This window comes from Spermophilus citellus (genome assembly GCF_964194105.1).
Source record: "Spermophilus citellus genome assembly, chromosome: 18".
Lineage (NCBI taxonomy): Eukaryota > Metazoa > Chordata > Mammalia > Rodentia > Sciuridae > Spermophilus > Spermophilus citellus.
Window position 1 is genome coordinate 35,160,509 of NC_138200.1, and position 19,102 is coordinate 35,179,610.

A 19,102-nucleotide genomic window follows, 5' to 3' on the forward strand; every position below is an offset into this window, starting at 1 on the left:
TTTTTTGGCAATGGAGCCCGATGGTTTTCTCCACGATATCATGGGTAAACACCTGGTCCTTGTCCGTTTTTTGATAACGGAGTATCCTCTATGGTGGTTTGGTGGCCTGTACAGGGAGCCTTCCCGGAGAGTTCCCATTGGTTGTTTGAGAACGGCATTCATTAGCCCAATGTCTCCCTCTATCCTGGTATTCTACTTCTTTGTTAAACCCTCCTCCTATGGGGCAACTCCTTTTAAAATGTCCTGTTTGTTCACAAATGTAGCATGTTTTTGGCCTGGCATCTAAAGCCTTTTGTATTGCGCTGCCAAGACTTGCCCTTGTTCATTAATGTCTCTACATAATTTAATATATGTGTTTAAATCTTCATGTTTCCATGGTCTAATGGCCTCCTTTCACCATCTATTCGCTTGCTCAAAGGCTAGCTGTTTAATGGCATTGCTTGCTCTGTATCCCCAAAAACTCTGGTAGCTGTTTGAATAAGCCTATCTACAAATTCAGCATAAGGTTCATTAGCTCCTTGTATTACCTTAAATAATTGACCATATAAATCTCCATGTCTTTGTAAAGTCTTCCATGCCCTAACTGCATCTGCAGCAATTTGTGAGTATATAGCAGGATCATATGCAATTTTTTGCAGCTGACCCTTATAAGGTCCTTTTCCTAACAACATATCTAGATTTCTCTGAGGATAATCAGCTGCTGCATTTTGCCTAGCTGTCTCTGTGCAAAATTCCTCATTGGCAACCTTCCATAACAGGTATTGTCCTCCATTTAGCACAGTTTTACACATACTAGTCCAATCTTCTAGTGTCATGTTCAAGTTGGTAATGGATTCGACCAAGCTTATACTGAAGGGTGCTTGAGGACCATAGGTTGTTACAGCCTCTTTTAGTTGCTTCACTGTTTTGAAATCTAAAATATGGTGATTTCACTGCCCTCCTGCCGCCTCAAATACAGGGCATGCTAATCTTTGAGGTCCTGTCTCAGGATCCCATCTATCAACTACGGGGGTTGAGGGCCACTCAGCATATGTTGTCTCATAGGCGGAGCTGTTGGTTGGATACTCATGCCCTCTGGTGATAGAAAGGTGTTAGTAGCAGCCTCCTGTTGTAACTTTTCCCCTGATCACTTTTCTGCTCTAAACTTTCTTCCCCTTTCTATCTCGAGAGGCCTCCTCTTTTTCCTGATCTAATTTGTCTTCTACTATAATCTGAACTGAAATCTTTGGACCAGGCAAACAAAATCGTATCATCATCCACAATGGCAATGTGCCAACTGGCAGAGTTCTTGAGTTTTTCTTTTCCCTGTCCCTTAAATCTTCACCATGATGGTCCCATTGTGATATATTCAACAACTCCTCCTTAAAAAGCCATGGGCTACATTTTTGTATTGTATCAACATATGCCCTGTTTTTGGTTTTACTGGGGTGCCTCCTTCCTCTAATAATTTACTTAACATTCTTTCGGTTTGTTTTTTGCTAATTTCTGACCCCATATTTCTAGTACAAGGATAACGCAGCTCAAATAGATAACTCAAAACAAAACCGAAGCAAAACGGAACAAAAAATCGTTGTATCAATTTTCCTATTTTTTTAAAATTTTTATTGTTGGTTGTTCAAAACATGACATAGTTCTTGACATATCATATTTCACACTTTGATTCAAGTGGGTTATGAACTCCCATTTTTACCCCGTATACAGATTGCAGAATCACATTGGTTACACATCCACTGTTTTACATATTGCCATACTAGTATCTGTTATATTCTGTTGCCTTTCCTATCCTCTACTATCCTCCCTCCCTTCCCCTCCCCTCCTATCTTCTCTCTCTACCCCATCTACTGTAATTCATTTCTCCCCCTTGTTTTTTTCCCTTTTCCCTCACTTCCTCTTGTATGTAATTTTGTATAACCATGAGGGTCTCCTTCCATTTCCATGCAAGTTCCCTTCTCTCTCCCTTTCCCTCCCACCTCTCATCCCTGTTTAATGTTAATCTTCTTCTCATGCTCTTTGTCCCTACTCTGTTCTTAGTTGCTCTCCTTATATCAAAGAAGACATTTGGCATTTGTTTTTTAGGGATTGGCTAGCTTCACTTAGCATAATCTGCTCTAATGCCATCCACTTCCCTGGAAATTCCATGATTTTGTCATTTTTTAATGCAGAGTAATACTCCATTGTGTGTAAATGCCACATTTTTTTTTTATCCATTCATCTATTGAAGAGCATCTAGGTTGGTTCCACAGTCTAGCTATTCTGAATTGTGCTGCTATGAACATCGATGTAGCAGTGTCCCTGTAGTATGCTCTTTTTAGGTCTTTAGGGAATAGACCGAGAAGGAGAATAGCTGGGTCAAATGGTGGCTCCATTCCCAGCTTTCCAAGAAATCTCCATACTGCTTTCCAAATTGGCTGCACCAATTTGCAGTCCCACCAGCAGTGTACAACTGCACCCTTTTCCCCACATCCTCGCCAGCACTTGTTGTTGTTTGACTTCATAGTGGCTGCCAATCTTACTGGAGTGAGATGGTATCTTAGGGTGGTTTTGATTTGCATTTCTCTGACTGCTAGAGATGGTAAGCATTTTTTCATGTACTTGTTGATTGATTGTATGTCTTCCTCTGAGAAGTGTCTGTTCAGGTCCTTGGCCCATTTGTTGATTGGGTTATTTGTTATCTTATGGTTTAATTTTTTGAGTTCTTTGTATACTCTATATATTAGGGCTCTATCTGAAGTGTGAGGAGTAAAGATTTGTTCCCAGGAGGTAGGCTCCCTATTTACCTCTCTTATTGTTTCTTTTGCTGAGAAAAAAATTTTTAGTTTGAGTAAGTCCCATTTGTTGATTCTAGTTATTAACTCTTGTGCTATGGGTGTCCTATTAAGGAATTTGGAGCCCAACCCCACAGTATGTAGATCGGAGCCAACTTTTTCTTCTATCACACACAGTGTCTCTGATTTGATATCAAGCTCCTTGATCCATTTTGAGTTAACTTTTGTGCATGGTGAGAGAAAGGGATTCAGTTTCATTTTGTTGCATATGGATTTCCAGTTTTCCCAACACCATTTGTTGAAGATGCTATCCTTCCTCCATTGCATGCTTTTAGCCCCTTTATCAAATATAAGATAGTTGTAATTTTGTGGATTGGTCTCTGTGTCCTCTGTTCTGTACCATTGGTCCACCTGCCTGTTTTGGTACCAGTACCATGCTGTTTTTGTCACTGTTGCTCTGTAATATAGTTTAAAGTCTGGTATCGCTATACCGCCTGATTCACATTTCCTGCTTAGAGTTGTTTTTGCTATTCTGGGTCTTTTATTTTTCCATATGAATTTCATGATTGCTTTATCTATTTCTACAAGAAATGCCATTGGCATTTTGATTGGCATTGCATTAAACCTATAGAGAACTTTGGGTAATATCGCCATTTTGATGATGTTAGTTCTGCGTATCCATGAACAGGGTATATTTTTACATTTTCTAAGATCTTCTATTTCTCTCTTTAGGGTTCTGTAGTTTTCATTGTATAAATCTTTCACCTCTTTTGTTAGGTTGATTCCCAAGTATTTTATTTATTTATTTTTTTTGAGGATATTGTGAATGGAGTGTTTTTCCTCATTTCCGTTTCAGAAGATTTGTCACTGATATACAGGAATGCCTTTGATTTATGTGTGTTGATTTTATATCCTGCCACTTTGCTGAATTTATTTATTAGCTCTAATAGTTTCTTTGTAGACCCTTTGGGGTCTGCTATGTATAGAATCCTGTCATCCGCAAATAGTGATAATTTAAGTTGTTCTTTTCCTATTTTTATGCCTTTAATTTCTTTCGTCTGTCTAATTGCTCTGGCCAGTGTTTCAAGAACTATGTTGAACAGAAGTGGTGAGAGAGGGCATCCCTGTCTTGTTCCAGATTTTAGAGGGAATGCCTTCAATTTTTCTCCATTCAGAATGATGCTAGCCTGAGGCTTAGCATAGATAGCTTTTACAATATTGAGGTAAGTTCCTGTTATCCCTAGTTTTTCTAGAGTTTTGAACATAAGGGGATGCTGTACTTTGTCAAATGCTTTTTCTGCATCTATCGAGATGATCATATGGTTCTTATCTTTAAGTCTATTGATGTGGTGAATAACATTTATTGATTTCCGTATATTAAACCAGCCTTGCATCCCAGGGATGAATCCTACTTGATCATGGTGCACAATTTTTTTGATATGTTTTTGTATCTGATTCGTCAGAATTTTATTGAGGATTTTTGCATCTAGGTTCATTAGAGATATTGGTCTGTAGTTTTCTTTCTTTGAGGTGTCTTTGTCTGGTTTAGGAATCAGGGTGATGTTGGCCTCGTAGAATGAATTTGGAAGTTCTCCCTCTTTTTCTATTTCCTGAAATAGCTTGAAAAGTATTGGTATTAGTTCTTCTTTAAAGGTTTTGTAAAACTCTGCTGTATACCCATCCGGACCTGGGCTTTTCTTAGTTGGTAGTCTTTTGATGGCTTCTTCTATTTCCTCAATTGATATTTTTCTGTTTATGTTGTCTATATCCTCCTGACTCAATCTGGGCAGATCATATGACTTAAGAAATTTATCGATGCCTTCACTATCTTCTATTTTATTGGAGTATAAGGATTCAAAATAATTTCTAATTATCTTTTGTATTTCTGAAGTGTCTGTTGTGATATTGCCTTTTTCATCCCGTATGCTAGTAATTTGAGTTCTCTCTCTCCTTCTCTTCATTAGCATGGCTAAGGGTCTGTCGATCTTATTTATTTTTTCAAAGAACCAACTTTTAGTTTTGTCAATTTTTTCAATTGTTACTTTTGTTTCGATTTCATTAATTTCAGCTTTGATTTTAATTATTTCTTGCCTTCTACTTCTTTTGCTGTTGTTTTGCTCTTCTTTTTCTAGGATTTTGAGATGAATTGTGAGATCATTTATTTGTTGGTTTTTTCTTTTTTTAAGGAATGAACTCCAAGCAGTGAATTTTCCTCTTAGAACTGCTTTCATTGTGTCCCATAGATTCCAATATGTTGTGTCTGTGTTTTCATTTATCTCTAAGAATTTTTAAATTTCCTCCTTGATGTCTTCTATAACCCATTGATCATTAAGTAACCTATTGTTCATTCTCCAAGTGATGCATGATTTTTCCTTCCTTCTTTTATCATTGATTTCCAGTTTCATTCCATTATGATCAGATAAGATGCATGGTATTATCTCTACTCCTTTATAATGTCTAAGAGTTGCCCATGGCATAATATATGATCTATTTTTGAGAAGGATTCATGTGCTGCTGAGAAAAAAGTGTAACTACTTGATGTTGAGTGGTATATTCTATATATGTCAATTAAGTCTAGGTTATTAATTGTATTATTGAGTTCTATAGTTTCTTTATTCAACTTTTGTTTGGAAGATCTGTCCAGTGGTGAGAGGTATGTTGATGTCTCCCATAATTATTGTATGGTGGTCTATTAGACTCTTGAACTTGAGAAGAGTTTGTTTGATGAACATAGCTGTACCATTGTTTGGGGCATATATATTTATGATTGTTATGTCTTGTTGGTGTATGGTTCCCTTGAGCAGTATGTAGTGTCCCTCTTTATCCCTTTTGATTAACTTTGGCTTGAAATCTATTTTGTTTGATATGAGTATGGACACTCCTGCTTGTTTCTGACGTCCATATGAGTGTTATGATTTTTCCCAACCTTTCACCTTTAGTCTATCTATGTCTTTTCCTATCAAATGTGTCTCCTGTAGGCAGCATATTGTTGGATCTTTTTTTTTTTTTGATCCATTCTACTATCCTGTGTCTCTTAATTGGTGAGTTTAAGCCATTAACATTTAGGGTTATTATTGAGATATGGATTGTTCTTCCAGCCATATTTGTTTATTTATGTTACTTAACATGGTTTGTTTTTCCTCTTTGATTATTTTTTCCTTTACTGTACTACCTCCCACTGTTGGTTTTCATTGTTATTTTCCATTTCCTCTTCCTGTAATGTTTTGCCGAGGATGTTTTGAAGAGATGGTTTTCTAGATGCAAATTCTTTTAACTTTTGTTTATCGTGGAAGGTTTTAATTTCATCTTCCATCATGAAGCTTAAATTTGCTGGATACACAATTCTTGGTTGGAACCCATTTTCTTTCAGCATTTGAAAAATGTTGTTCCAGGATCTTCTGGCTTTCAGAGTCTGTGTTGAAAGATCAGCTGTTATCCTAATTGGTTTACCCCTAAATGTAATCTGCTTCCTTTCTCTTGTAGCTTTTAAAATTCTCTCCTTATTCTGTATGTTGGGCATCTTCATTATAATGTGTCTAGTTGTGTATCTCATGATTTTGCACATTCGGCGTCCTGTAGGCTTCTAGTGTTTGGGATTCTGTTTTATTCTTCAAGTCTGGGAAGTTTTCTCATATTATTTCATTGAACAGATTGCTCATTCCTTTGGTTTGGACCTCTATACCTTCCTGTATCCCAATGACTCTTAAGTTTGGTCTCTTTATGTTATCCCATGTTTCTTGGATGTTCTTCTCATGGTTTCTTAACAGTCTCGCTGAGCTGTCTGTGTTCTTTTCAAGTTGAAATACTTTGTCTTCATTGTCTGATGTTCTATCTTCTAAGTGTTCTACTCTGCTGGTAGTATTCTCATTTGAGTTTTTAATTTGGTTTATTTCTTCCTGCATTTCTAGGATTTCTGTTTGTTTCTTTTTTATAACCTCTATCTCCCTGTATAGTTGATCTTTTGCTTCTTGGATTTGTTTATGTAATTCATTGTCGAAGTGATCTTTCATTGTCTGATTTTGCTGTCTAATGTCTTCCTTGAGACTCCAGATCATCTGAAGCATGTATATCCTGAATTCTTTATCTGACATTCCATTGCTGCAGATATTACCTCTTCTAAAGTTGAGTTGACCTGCATTGTTTATGGTCCTTTCTTTCCTTGTCTTTTCATATTGCTCGCGTTTCTTTCTGCTTGGTGAAACTGTTGTGTTATTGAATTTCCCCCCTATATATTTATATTGCTCTTGTATAGTTGCAAAGTCTCCCTTTTGTGGAGAAAGACAGTGTTAACTGTTCTCAATATCAATAGTACATCATCTAAGCACACGTTTTCCTTATTACTACAGTTATAGCTAGACTCTATGTCTACAAATGTTGGTTTCGATTATCGTTTACAAATATAGTCATTAGTTTCATGAAAGGCATACCATTTCTGGTAGCTTGAAGAAAACTGGATTTCAGGTGTAGGATGTTATGTTTATGGTGAAAGGAGTGAGGGTATGGGGTTAATCTAACTTAGTAACTTTGGAGAGCTCTAACCAATAGATGGGTAATTTATGGAAGAATGTATACATTCAAATTCCTATCTGTATTTATAAGATTACCCTACTTAGAATAGTAAAATTTAGGGGCTTGCAAGTGGGATAGAGGGAGTAAGAGGGAGGAAAACAGATAACAAGGAAAGGGAGAGAAAAAAAAGAGCAGGAAAAAGAAAATACGAGAAAAAAGAACAGGAATAAAAAGGGGGGAGGGAGGTGGGGCATATGCAATTCCTCTATAGTATATTATTCTGGTGATTCGGTTGTTAAAGACCTTTTTCGTGTACAATTTTTGGTTTCACATATGTTGAGGTTGCGAAGACCCGAGGGGGAAGGGTAGAGGAGACTGGGTGAATGGCTGAAAAGAGAGAGAGAAGAGAGAAAAAGAAAGAAAAAAAGAAAAAATGTCTCTCAGAACTCTGTTTTCATTTCTTCCAGTTGGTGGCGTTGTCTATTCCTAGCTTGAGTCTCTGGGTTCAGGATGGTGGTGGTAGTCAGTGTGAGAGGACTTGAGCTTCCACCTGTGGCCTCTCTACTCTTATTCTCTGAGATGTAAACCAGGTGCCTGATCTGCTGCAGAACCGCACTGGTAGCCACGCCAGTCAACTGGTTGGTGGGTTTTAAGGGTTGGTGGGATTTTCCAAGATGAGTTCCATCAGTTTTTCTCATAAGGTGTTTGATGAGGTGGGGGTGTTGGGGAAACCTTATGTTTGTCAAGAGCTTGGTCAGGTGACCGCACGGGGGGGGTGGCAGGGCCCCTCCTCCAGTTGGAGTGGTCTGTCTACCTCACCGGCGGGAAGCTGGGCTCCTCCAACTGGGGAGGTCTGTCTACTGCTCAGGCGAGTCGCTGGGCCTGTTCTCCAGGTCGCAGGTCTGCCTACCGTGCAGGCGTAGGTGGTGGCTGGGCCCCTTCTCCGGGACACACTGCCTGCCTACCTTGCAGGCGGCCGCTGGGCCCTTCCTCCAATAGGGGTGATCTGTCTACCACACCAGCGGGCCGCTGGGCCTGTTCTCCAGGTCGCAGTTCTGCCTACCGTGCAGGCGCGGGCGGCGGCTGGGCCCTTCCTCCAATTGGGGTGATCTGTCTACCATGCCAGCAGGCCGCTGGGCCCCTTCTCTGGGACGTGCGGTCTGCCTACCTTGCAGGCAGCGGCTGGGCCCCTCGTCCAATGGGGTGATCTGTCTACCACGCGCGGGGTGGGGGGAACCACTGGGCCTGTTCTCCAGGTTGAAGTTCTGCCTACCTTGCAGGCGGGGGCGGTGGTTGTGCTCCTCCTCCAATTGGGGTGATCTGTCTACCACACCGGCAATTTTCCTATTTTTTTGAAATGTATATTCGTGGTCTATCCCTATCTCTTCCTCAGGGCCGAACAACTTCAAACCTTGAGCCAACCATTTTTCCCAGTTTGCCTGAGAAAGTTCTAGGGATAGGCAGCTTGAAACAAAAACAAAACAAATCAAAACAAGAACACATTGTTTTTTGAAATGGTCACCCATTCTCTCGCCTTCCCTCAGGGTCGAGCAATTTCACTTACCTCCAAGCTTCAGGCGTTCCCGCATGGACACCAAATACCTCAGTCTGGCTGGGCACGAATAATCTGCCTTGTTGAATGTGAGAATAGCTACTTCTACTTGCTTTTGGTCTTTATTTGCATTGAATATCTTTTTCTGTTCTTTTACTTTTATCCTGTGGCTGTCTTTGCTTGTAAGATGAGTCTCTTGCAAATAACATATAGTTGGGTCTTTTTGGGGGAGTAGGGGGAGGTACTAAAGATTGAACCCCATGGTGCTTAACTATGGAGCCACATCCTTAGCCCTTTTTATTTTTTATTTTGAGACAGGGTCTTGCTAAGTTGCTTAGGGTCTCTCTAAGTTTCTTAGAATAACTGGAGAAACATTGACATTAGTTCTTCTTTAAAGAACTGATAGAATTCAACTGGGAATTCATCTGGTTCTGGGCTTTACTGCTTCAGTCTCATTGTTGGTCTATTTAGGTTTCCTATAACTTCTTGGTTTGGTTTTGGTAGGTTGTTTGTTTCTAGAAACTTGTCCATTTCTTCTAGATTTTCCAATTCATTGGAATATAAATTTTCAAAGTTGTTCTTAATGATCCTCTGGATTTCCATGATGCCTGTGGTGATAGTCTTTATTAATTTCACATTGATCTTAATTATTTCCTTCCTTCTATTGATTTTGGAGCTGTTTTGTTCTATTTTTCTAGGACCTTGAGATGCAACATTAGGTAGTTTATTTAGGATCTTTCAGATTTTTTTTTTTAATATTCACACTTATAGCTGTAAACTTTTCTCATAGAACCATCTTTATAGTGTCCCAGAGATTGTGATATTTTGTGTCTCTATTCTTGTTTGATTTTAGGAATTTTAAATTTTCTCCTCTTTTATCCTTTGTGATTCATTCATCATTCAAAAGTGTAGTGTTCAGTCTCCATGTGTTTAATTTCTGTGGTTTTTCTTGCTGTTAATTTCTAATTTCCATTATGATCTGATAAGATGCAAGGGATCATATCAATTTTTTAATATTTGCTAAGACTTTCTTTGTGTCCTAAAATATGATCTATTTTGGAAAAAGTTACATGAGCATCTGAGAAGGAAATGAATTTGGCTATATTTTATTTTGTGTGGTTCTGAGGATCGAATCCAGTGCCTCACATGTGCCAGGCAAGTGCTCTACCACTAAGCTCCAGCCCCAGTCCCTGATTTAACACATTTTTTTTAATGTGTGAAGAGTGTTTACTGGTTTTATGTCCATGTAAACTATCCATTGGTAAGAGAGATGTGTTGAAATCACCTAGTATTATTGTATTGGGGCTTGTCATATCAAGTAGTGTCTTTTTTCTTCCTGTAATTAGGTGCACTGACATTTCAGGCATAAATATTATCATTATACCTCCTAGTTGAATTTTTCCCAGTATACAGTGACCTTCTTTGTCTCTTCCAATGAATTTTGACATGAAGTCGGTTGAATGTGAGAGTAGCTACTTCTACTTGCTTTTGGTCTTTATTTGCATTGAATATCTTTTTCTGTTCTTTTACTTTTATCCTGTGGCTGTCTTTGCTTGTAAGATGAGTCTCTTGCAAATAATATATAATTGGGTCTTTTTTGGGGAGTGGGGAGGTACTAAAAATTGAATCCCTCGGTGCTTAACTATGGAGCCACATCCTTAGCCCTTTTTATTTTTTATTTTGAGACAGGGACTTGCTAAGTTGCTTAGAGTCTCTTTAAGTTGCTGAGGCTGGCTTTGAATTTATGATTCTCCTGCCTCAGCCTTCTGAGCTACTTCGAGAACAGGCATGTGCCACCACACTTGAGTGGGTCTCTGCCAATCTATATTGTTTAATTGAAGAGTTAAGACCATCTACAGTGTTACTATAGAGAGACATTTATTACTTCCTGCCATCTTGATTTATTTCTAATGTTTAATTCAGTTCTAATTCTCATTTGTTTAGCTACTTTTCTAATGTGATTTATCCATTTGGGGGCACTGAAGTTTGTTTTTAACTTTTGTGTGTAGTATTACTTTAGGTTTTTTCTGTAGTTCTGACTTAGTAGTCATGAATTCTTTTATTATATTTTTATTTTGGGAGACCTTTATTTCTTCTTCAATTCTGAAGGGTAGCGTTGCTGGATATAGCAATCTTGGTTGGGGTAGTTTTTTGTTTTTTTGTTTACTACCAGGGCTTGGAGTACATCCTTCCAAACCTTCCTGACTTTTAGAATCTCTAATGAGAAATTATGTTTGACTTACCTCTAAATGTGACTTGATGTTTTCCTTGTTCTGTGTGGGGCACTTTTTTCCACATTTTTTAATTGATGCATTATAATTGTATATAACAATGGGATTTGTTGTTATATATTAGTACATGGAATTATATAACAATATTTTAATTATAATGTGTTATAGAGAGATTCTTTTTTGATTTTTATCTATGAATGTCTCCTGTATCTGGGTGCCCATATCATTCCCAGGTTTAAAAATTTCTCTGAAATTATTTCACTGAAGAGATTATCCATGCTCTTAGCTTGTGTCTTGGATCCCTCTTCAGTTTCAATGATTCTTAGTTTTGGTCTCTTATTGTTGTCCCAGATTGCTTGCATCTTCTGATCTCAGTTCCTTATTTTCCTTTCTTTATTGTGGACTGAGTTTTCCAGTAAATATATAGTTTGTGTTCAGTGCGTATGTCTTCTATGTGATCCTATTTATTGGTGAAATTTTTTTAATATTTATTTTTTAGTTTTAGGTGGACACAACATCTTTATTTTATTTTTATGTGGTGCTGAGGATCAAACCCAGTGCTTCATGCATGCTAGGAGAGCACTCTGCCACTGAGCCACAATCCCAACCCCTATTGGTGAAATTTTTAACTGAATTTTTTATTTGATTTATTGAGGATTTCCAGGATTTCTGTTTGGTTCTTTTTCAGAATATCTGTTTATTGTCTTTTGTCAAAATTATAACTAATTTTATGTTTTTTTCAACTGGGTCCTTTCTTTTTAAATTGTTTTTTGTAGTTGTAGATGGACAATATGCCTTTATTTTTTTTTATTTTTAAGTGGTGCTGAGGATCAAATCCAGTGCCTCACATGTACTAGGAAAGTGCTCTGCCACTGAGCTATCACCCTAGCCCTGGATCTTTTCTTGATACCTCTTCTCCTTTACTTTCTGTGTTTTCTCTTAGTCCATTTCTTAGATCTTTTAGTTTATTGACCATTTTAACCATCAACTTTTTAAATTCTTTGTCTGTGATTTCATCCACATTAGAGTCTGTGGATTCAGTTATTGAGGGGTTATAGATTTTTGGAGGTGTCTTGTTGGCCTGTTCCCTCATGTTATCTGAGATCCTGTTTTTGCACATCTGTTGAGATGAATTCCTCTTCCTATTTTATGTTAGGGTTCTTTAGTGAGTAGTTATTTCTTAATAATAATCCCTGGCCTGGGGATATATCTTAGCTTCAGCACATCTGATCAGTGTAATCAAAGTGTTAATTTCAACCACCAGTACCTCTTTGAAAGGAAAGAACAACCTCTATTAGCAATAGTAATTTAAGAGCAAACCATATATCAACATATACTATATAATCTATTATTACTATTTATTACGATAACTTTTTTGAGGAATATCAGTGAGAAATTGATTTAGAATAGGCTGAAAAGATTAAGCATTAATGATAGTATATTAAATAGCATTGGAAGAAAAAATAAGAAAATTTTTAAAATAGAGCAAAAAAAATGAAAACAAAGAAAAATGGGTAGAGGAGAGCAGGGAGTCAGAAGTTAAAATAAGTAAGGTCAAAGGAGAATACAAGGGAATGAGATGGGAGAGAAGAAAAGAGGTATCAAGAAAGGATCCAGTTGACAAAATACATAAAAATTAGTTGTAATGTTGACAAAGTACAAAATGTGGGGAGACACTAGGAATTATCAAGCAGTTGATACAATATTTGTCCTATAGAAAAAGTTTTTTTTCCTCATTGAGATTTTTGAAATGGAGGTCTTTCTTTCTAGGGCTTTGATTTTAGACTCTCCTAAGAGGAAGCTTCTGAGGGGCGGGTATCCTGGTGCTTATTCCCAGCTCTGACCCAGACCAATGGAACTTGTTAGAGAAATCTCTATGCTGATATCTACCCTTTCCTTTCCTGTCTGCCTTTGTTGTGTCTTGTTCTAAGAGTCTCTCTGTATGGGAGCTGGGGGGAAGCTCTGTGTGTGGGATGATCCGCCTATCCCTAGTCCCTTCTGGACTTGAAGGAGGTGTTCACCACTCTCTCTCTCTCTCTCTCTGACCATGATTAATCTCAGTCCCCTCCGAACTCCTGCACCCTCTCATATTAACCATGTTACTTCTCCCAGAGCTCATACCATCAGTTTCAAATTTACATGCCCTTTGTTTTTTCTCTCCTCTGCATGGCTGGAGCTGTAGTGGTCCTGAGTTTTTGCCAGTCTGTATTGTCATCTCTTCTCTATGCCCAGACTGAGTTGCAGCATAGGCGCTCACCAATCTAGTGAAAATTAGAGCCTCAGTGGCTCATTGGTCATGAGTATTCAGAAACAATTGTACCAAGGAAACAGTTGGGGGTAGGGGATAGAAATAAAGAAAAGGGAAAAATTAGAGTTCAATATGAAATTGAAGACCAACTTCAGGGATTTTGGTTTGAAACTTGAAAAGTTCAAGCAATTCTTTTTGAACTGTTGTGGCTTCCCCCTTTTAACCATCTCCACTGGATTAGAAGAGTAGGAAGATGTGCTTGGGGCTTTACTCCATGCAAGTTCACCTATTTTTAAGCTTATTTTCTGCTCAGAATGTGACTGTGCTGGACATTGGCATCTGCTTTTCTTAAACTTGATGGGAGAAATTTTTTCATCCCTTTGGAAGGAAGTTTCCCCTCCCCCACTGAGCCACCACTCAACAGACCCTCCTGTCATGTGTTGCTTTCATTAATTCTCTTTCTCTTCTAGAAACTGATAGTTTTGGTTTTCACTTGTTTGCTATCTCTGGTGAAGACTGGCTTGTCTACTGGCATTTTCCAAGTTCCTAGATCTGTTTGCAGCTGCAGAATTTCTATTTTAATTCAGTCTTGGGGAGCTCCCGCCATATTATGGGTTTGTCTGATCTACTATCTTTGAGCTTCCTCACTTTTTTTCCCCATTTTAACTTATCCTGCTCACTGATCTTTTGTTTCTTCAAACAGAACAAAGAAAAGCAAAAATAGTTTGGCACATGTCTTTTCCTTGAGCAAGACTTTAATGGCCATTGGTGAAGTTTAAATTTCTTGGTATATGTTAAGGCACTTTTCAATTTGTGTTAGGCCCATCTATCTTGCCTTAACTCTGGTTACTCCATTTAGTCCCATAGTTTTAGCCACACTGAATATCAAGAAACCTCACCTCCTATTATTTCATTTTTCTGTAATTTTACATTTTTTCCTCTGCTGTGAGTTGTCCTGATTTATGCTTTCTCAATTCCTGTAGGCTACTAGTGTTCCTTTCTCTGTGACTTCTCAGTCCATTATGCATGTCTTTTAATATAATGCTTATCACATTATATTGAAATGTATCTTGTATATTGGTTTGCCTTACCAGATTTGAATTCCCCTCTTTTTTGGCTTCCTATTCTGAGCAGCTTTAACTGTTCTATTCTAAGTAGCATATTGTATCTGGCAAATAATTTCTACTCAGTAAAAATTAGGAAATGGGTTTTCACTGTTTTATTTTCTTGGGATGTATTTCTAGGAGCATAGGTTTCAGATTTTATTATCTACTTCTTCTACCTAAATAGCTTCATCATAATTATACTTTCATTACATTGATTCTAGGCCATAATGGACAGTTCCCTAAATTACAGTGTTTTCAGGGTTTTTTGATTACTACTAGACTATGAAATCTTACTAGAGTTGACTAAGTGTTTGTGAATTAGTTCATTGTGAATTAGTCGGTATGAACTAAGTTTTGCTATGTGAATTCCAAAATGTCAGTCACAAAGCATAAGGTGTATTTCTTCCTTAAGCTTCATGCCTAAAACTAGTAGGCATGGCAATCCACCTGTTGGAGTTACTTAGGGATGGAGGTAGATTAGACATTTCATCTCAAAACACGCTTCCCTTATTGCTGATGCAGAAAAAGGAAATGTGTCTAATCCCTTGATGGCTTGTAATGCTTCTTCCCCAAGGAACTTTTGTATCCCTCACGTTTTCAAGGACCCACCTGAGACTTATAGCCATATCTATGTTTAAAGGAGATGAGAAAGAAGAGGCCTACATGTGCCCAGAAAAGAAGGGGAATCTTTGTCAGTACTGCTAAAAACTATCACATAAAACCTTGTCCTGAGCTTAATTCAAGGTCATAGAGTGGAAGCTTTCTTTTTCCCCTAAAAATCATTCAGTCCATGATCAAATTCTAGTTTATCCAAATGTTATGTTAAAAATCATTATGGCCGGTACATATGTATAAAGGAATTTTATTCATCCATGTAGAAAAATGAAATTATGGCAGGAAAATGAATGGAACTAGAAACCATCATGTTAAGCGAAATAGGTCAAACTCCGAAGGTAAGGTTTTCTCTCATATGTGGAAACTAGAGAGAAAAAAAGGAAAACAAAGGTGGGGGTGATCTCCTAAAAATCAAAGGGAAATCAGTGGAGGGAAGGAATAAAGGGATGGGAAGGAAGGAAGGAAGGAAGGAAGGAAGGAAGGGGGGAAGTGCTGGGGAGGGATATTAACCAAATTATACTATTATATTATGTATATGTACAAATATGTAACAACAAATCCCACCATTCTGTACAACTATAATGCTCTGATAAAAAAATGTGGAAGTTCAAGGCCAACCTCAGCAACTTAGTGAGACCCTGTCATAAAATAAAAAGGGCTGTGGATATAACTCAGTGAGAAAGCACCCCTTGGTTTAATCCCCAGTACCAAACAAACAAACAACAACAACAAAAAAAAAATGAAAAAACAAAGGTCCATGATGTCTGCAACTTATTTGTAGATGTTTAGTAATAATAATTGTGGGTGAGTGTGTGCAGAGAGAATGCCACAAATTGCTAAGAATTGGTGAATCTAAGAGAAGAATATACAGGAGTTCATCGTACCATTCTTGCAATTTTTTATAAATTTGAATTTTCTCCAAGATAAAGTAAAAAATAAAATCATAGCACACATTCACAGAGCCCCTTTTAAACATTAATATTAAGCTTTTGCCCAGAAGGAACTTTTGCATCCCTCTTGCTTTTGAGCTGTTTTTGCTTTTCATTTTGAGTGTGTGGCATTCTTTTCCTCTGAGATCTGTGAAATGCCTGCCCTGTGTAAATCAGTCATTGTTTCACAAAGAAAAGTGAGGCCTAAACATTAAAACTTTATGAAAGTCTGATATTTTTAAATTCACAAATAATGCCAGATTTCATTAAAAGACTTCTTTTCTCTCCCTTCTAGTTGGTTGAAATGTTGGATATGTCTGTCCCTGCAGTTGCTAAATTGAGACGTCTTTTAGATAGTCTTCCAAGGGAAGCTTTGCCAGACATTCTCACTTCAATTATTCGAACAAGCAACAAAGAGAAACTTCAGGTATGGGGTGTTTCCTTCTTGAATGCCAGGTTGCAATGTTGCTCTTCATTTGAATCTAGATTATGAGTAGTTAAATTTTCATCTTCAAGAAAGAGATACTGGTGACTCAAGAAAGTAGTTAAAATGCTTTTGTACTTAAATTGACTTTCAAAAGTAGTTGTTTTATATTTTTAAACAATTGCACAAAGTGTGGAAGAAGTTGATTAAAGCAAAGAATTATTTAAAAAGTAAACATTTATTATAAATATGTAAAAATGCTTTTCCACATTATTTTCTAAATATGTGGAGACTTTCTCACTGTATGGACCTGTTATATTAGAATACATCTTGATTTTTCTTATATAAATCACTCATAGGATGTATTATCTTTGATATTCAGTTACTATTTCTTTAAAATGAGTTTTGAAGATACTCGAAAAATAATCTAAGTGTAGAGTTCTAGATTTGCATGATTTAATCCTCAAGCTATAAAACTCTTGAGTTTTCCTTGCACACTTTTTTATGTATTTAAAGTATTTTTACTGTATTTAGAATGTTTTATTATATTTTAGAATATTGTTGCTAGTTTTTTTAATAGTCTGTTTTATTGAATATTCTTGGAACACTTGTTATTTTTTATTGAACACTCTTTCTTTTATTAACTTTACTTAGTACATAAATGCAACAATTATAATAGCAAGTACAACTAATAAAAACTGGTTGATGGTAGACAGAGTGCTGGGTGGGAGCAGGAAAGTTCAGGATTACTGAGGAGTCACTTGACTGTAGGAATTAGCAAGCATGTTGTCCTGAGGGACTGGAGAGTGGCTGCTATTTCAATAGATCATTGTGTAGTTGGTTAAGAATGCCACTATTCTCTTGTGTGTAAAAATTTAATATTTTGAACCTAGAATTTTTTGAGGTCCAAAATGTAAACACATTCTTGTCTAAGAGAATAATTCCCAGAAAGAGTTGACATTGAACATGCATTTGGTTCTTGATCTTAGAATGTGGCTCCATTTTTACATGAAAAACCAAGATTTTTTTGTTCATATCTTTTTTTTAGGATTCTCATATTCATGTCAAATAGCCTGGCTGATTAATGTAGTTAATTTGGCTGTGTTAGTAACGGAACAGCTCTAATTACTGATAGGAATGGGTAAGGGATGTTTTTGTTTTTGATGGGGTGAACATACCCTGGAGGTGGGCCAGACAGGCCCCATCACAAAACCCCTTAGAGAATGTAGAGGAAGAAGAGGAGGCTACAGTTGGAAGATGGTCGTGACAACCTATGAGCTCAGAGGTGCAGGCTTGGGTGGGGGAATAAGGCCAGAGACCACACAGCTGGCCATGGAGCTGACCCCAAGAAGACCCTCCCAGCCTCCTAATGTCACCCTGATAGGACCATAAGAGCACACTACCAGGTGGATTCCATTTTGTTTTGTTTTGATTTTTGCTCAGCTACCTAAGTCATAACTGACTGTCTGTATTGGAGCATGTGTTTCAGAAAAAGAAGTATTATTAAATGACTCCCATTTTCTAGATTTTAGATGCTGTTAGCCTAGAGGAGCGATTCAAGATGACCATACCATTGCTTGTCAGGCAAATTGAAGGTCTGAAATTGCTTCAGAAAACCAGAAAACCCAAGCAAGATGATGATAAGCGGGTAAATATATCTTTTATTCTATTTTGTTTGGTTTTATGTGGAAATTTAATGTTAGCTTTTTAAAAAAAGAAAAACTTGAAAGCCAGGTGTGCATCTGTAGTCTCTGAGACAAGGAAGATCCCTTGAATCCAGGAGTTGGAGGTTGGTCTGGGCAATAGAGGAAGACCCTGTCACAAGAAACAAAAAAAAGAGGGTTAGGGGACTGGGGATGTAACTTAGTGGTAGAGTGATTACCTAACATGCACACTTGGGGAGAAGAAAGAACAATGAAGAAAAAAGCTCATTATCTCTGATGTAGACTTTGGTGTGTTTCCCTCTAGTCCTTTTATGTACCTGAATTTTTTTTAAGCATACAAGCATTTTCTCATATTTTTTTGTTTTTGTTTTAGTACTTATGCAAAGGGACAATTTACTGAACCATAGACCTTTTAGTCAAACATGTGTGTTATTTCCATTGTTTTCCATATTTTAGAAGTTAGCAAATACATATGATGAGTTTCTTTTGAGTATAGTGTTTTCTTATTACATATGGTATTAAGAACATAATACAAAAAGTGTTTACTAAAAGAACTGTATGTTGTGCTATAATTGTGCTGACTTGTTTTTAATTTATAAAAGTTTTAATTTTCACTTGAACTATTTTGTTGTCTTCTCTATTGAGTCCTTTGTCCTCTAGTAGCTTTATAAATATCCACTCCTTTTCATTTTCTTTTTAATTAATAATTCTTTTAAATTTTTTTAACTACATGACAGCAGTGGAAAACATTATAATTCTTATTACACATATAGGGCATAATTTTTCATATCTCTGTATATAAAGTATGTTCCACCAATTTATGCCTTTATACATGTACTTTGTTGTTTTTTATTACAATTCTTAATACACATATATACCACAATTTTTGTATCTAGTTTGTATATAAAGTATGTTGACACCCAATTCAAGTCTTCATACATGTACTTTTATTGGATTTTTTAAAAAGCACTTAACTCTTTAACTCATGTTAGTAATTTTGCCCTGTTAATGAAGTGAAGATAGCAGTTGTATTTCCCTCAAGTAACTTTTATTTGGCTC

General features: G+C 37.0%; 1 protein-coding gene across 1 annotated transcript in view; it reads left to right on the top strand.

Annotated features, from left to right (window-relative positions):
* Positions 1-19,102, top strand: part of LONP2 (lon peptidase 2, peroxisomal) — a 120,205-nt gene that overhangs the window by 19,764 nt on the left and 81,339 nt on the right. The window contains exons 3-4 of the mRNA XM_081273096.1: positions 16,251-16,382; positions 17,905-18,027. Of these exons, the coding sequence (XP_081129222.1) occupies positions 16,251-16,382; positions 17,905-18,027 (255 nt within the window). The remainder of the gene's footprint in view (positions 1-16,250; positions 16,383-17,904; positions 18,028-19,102) is intronic.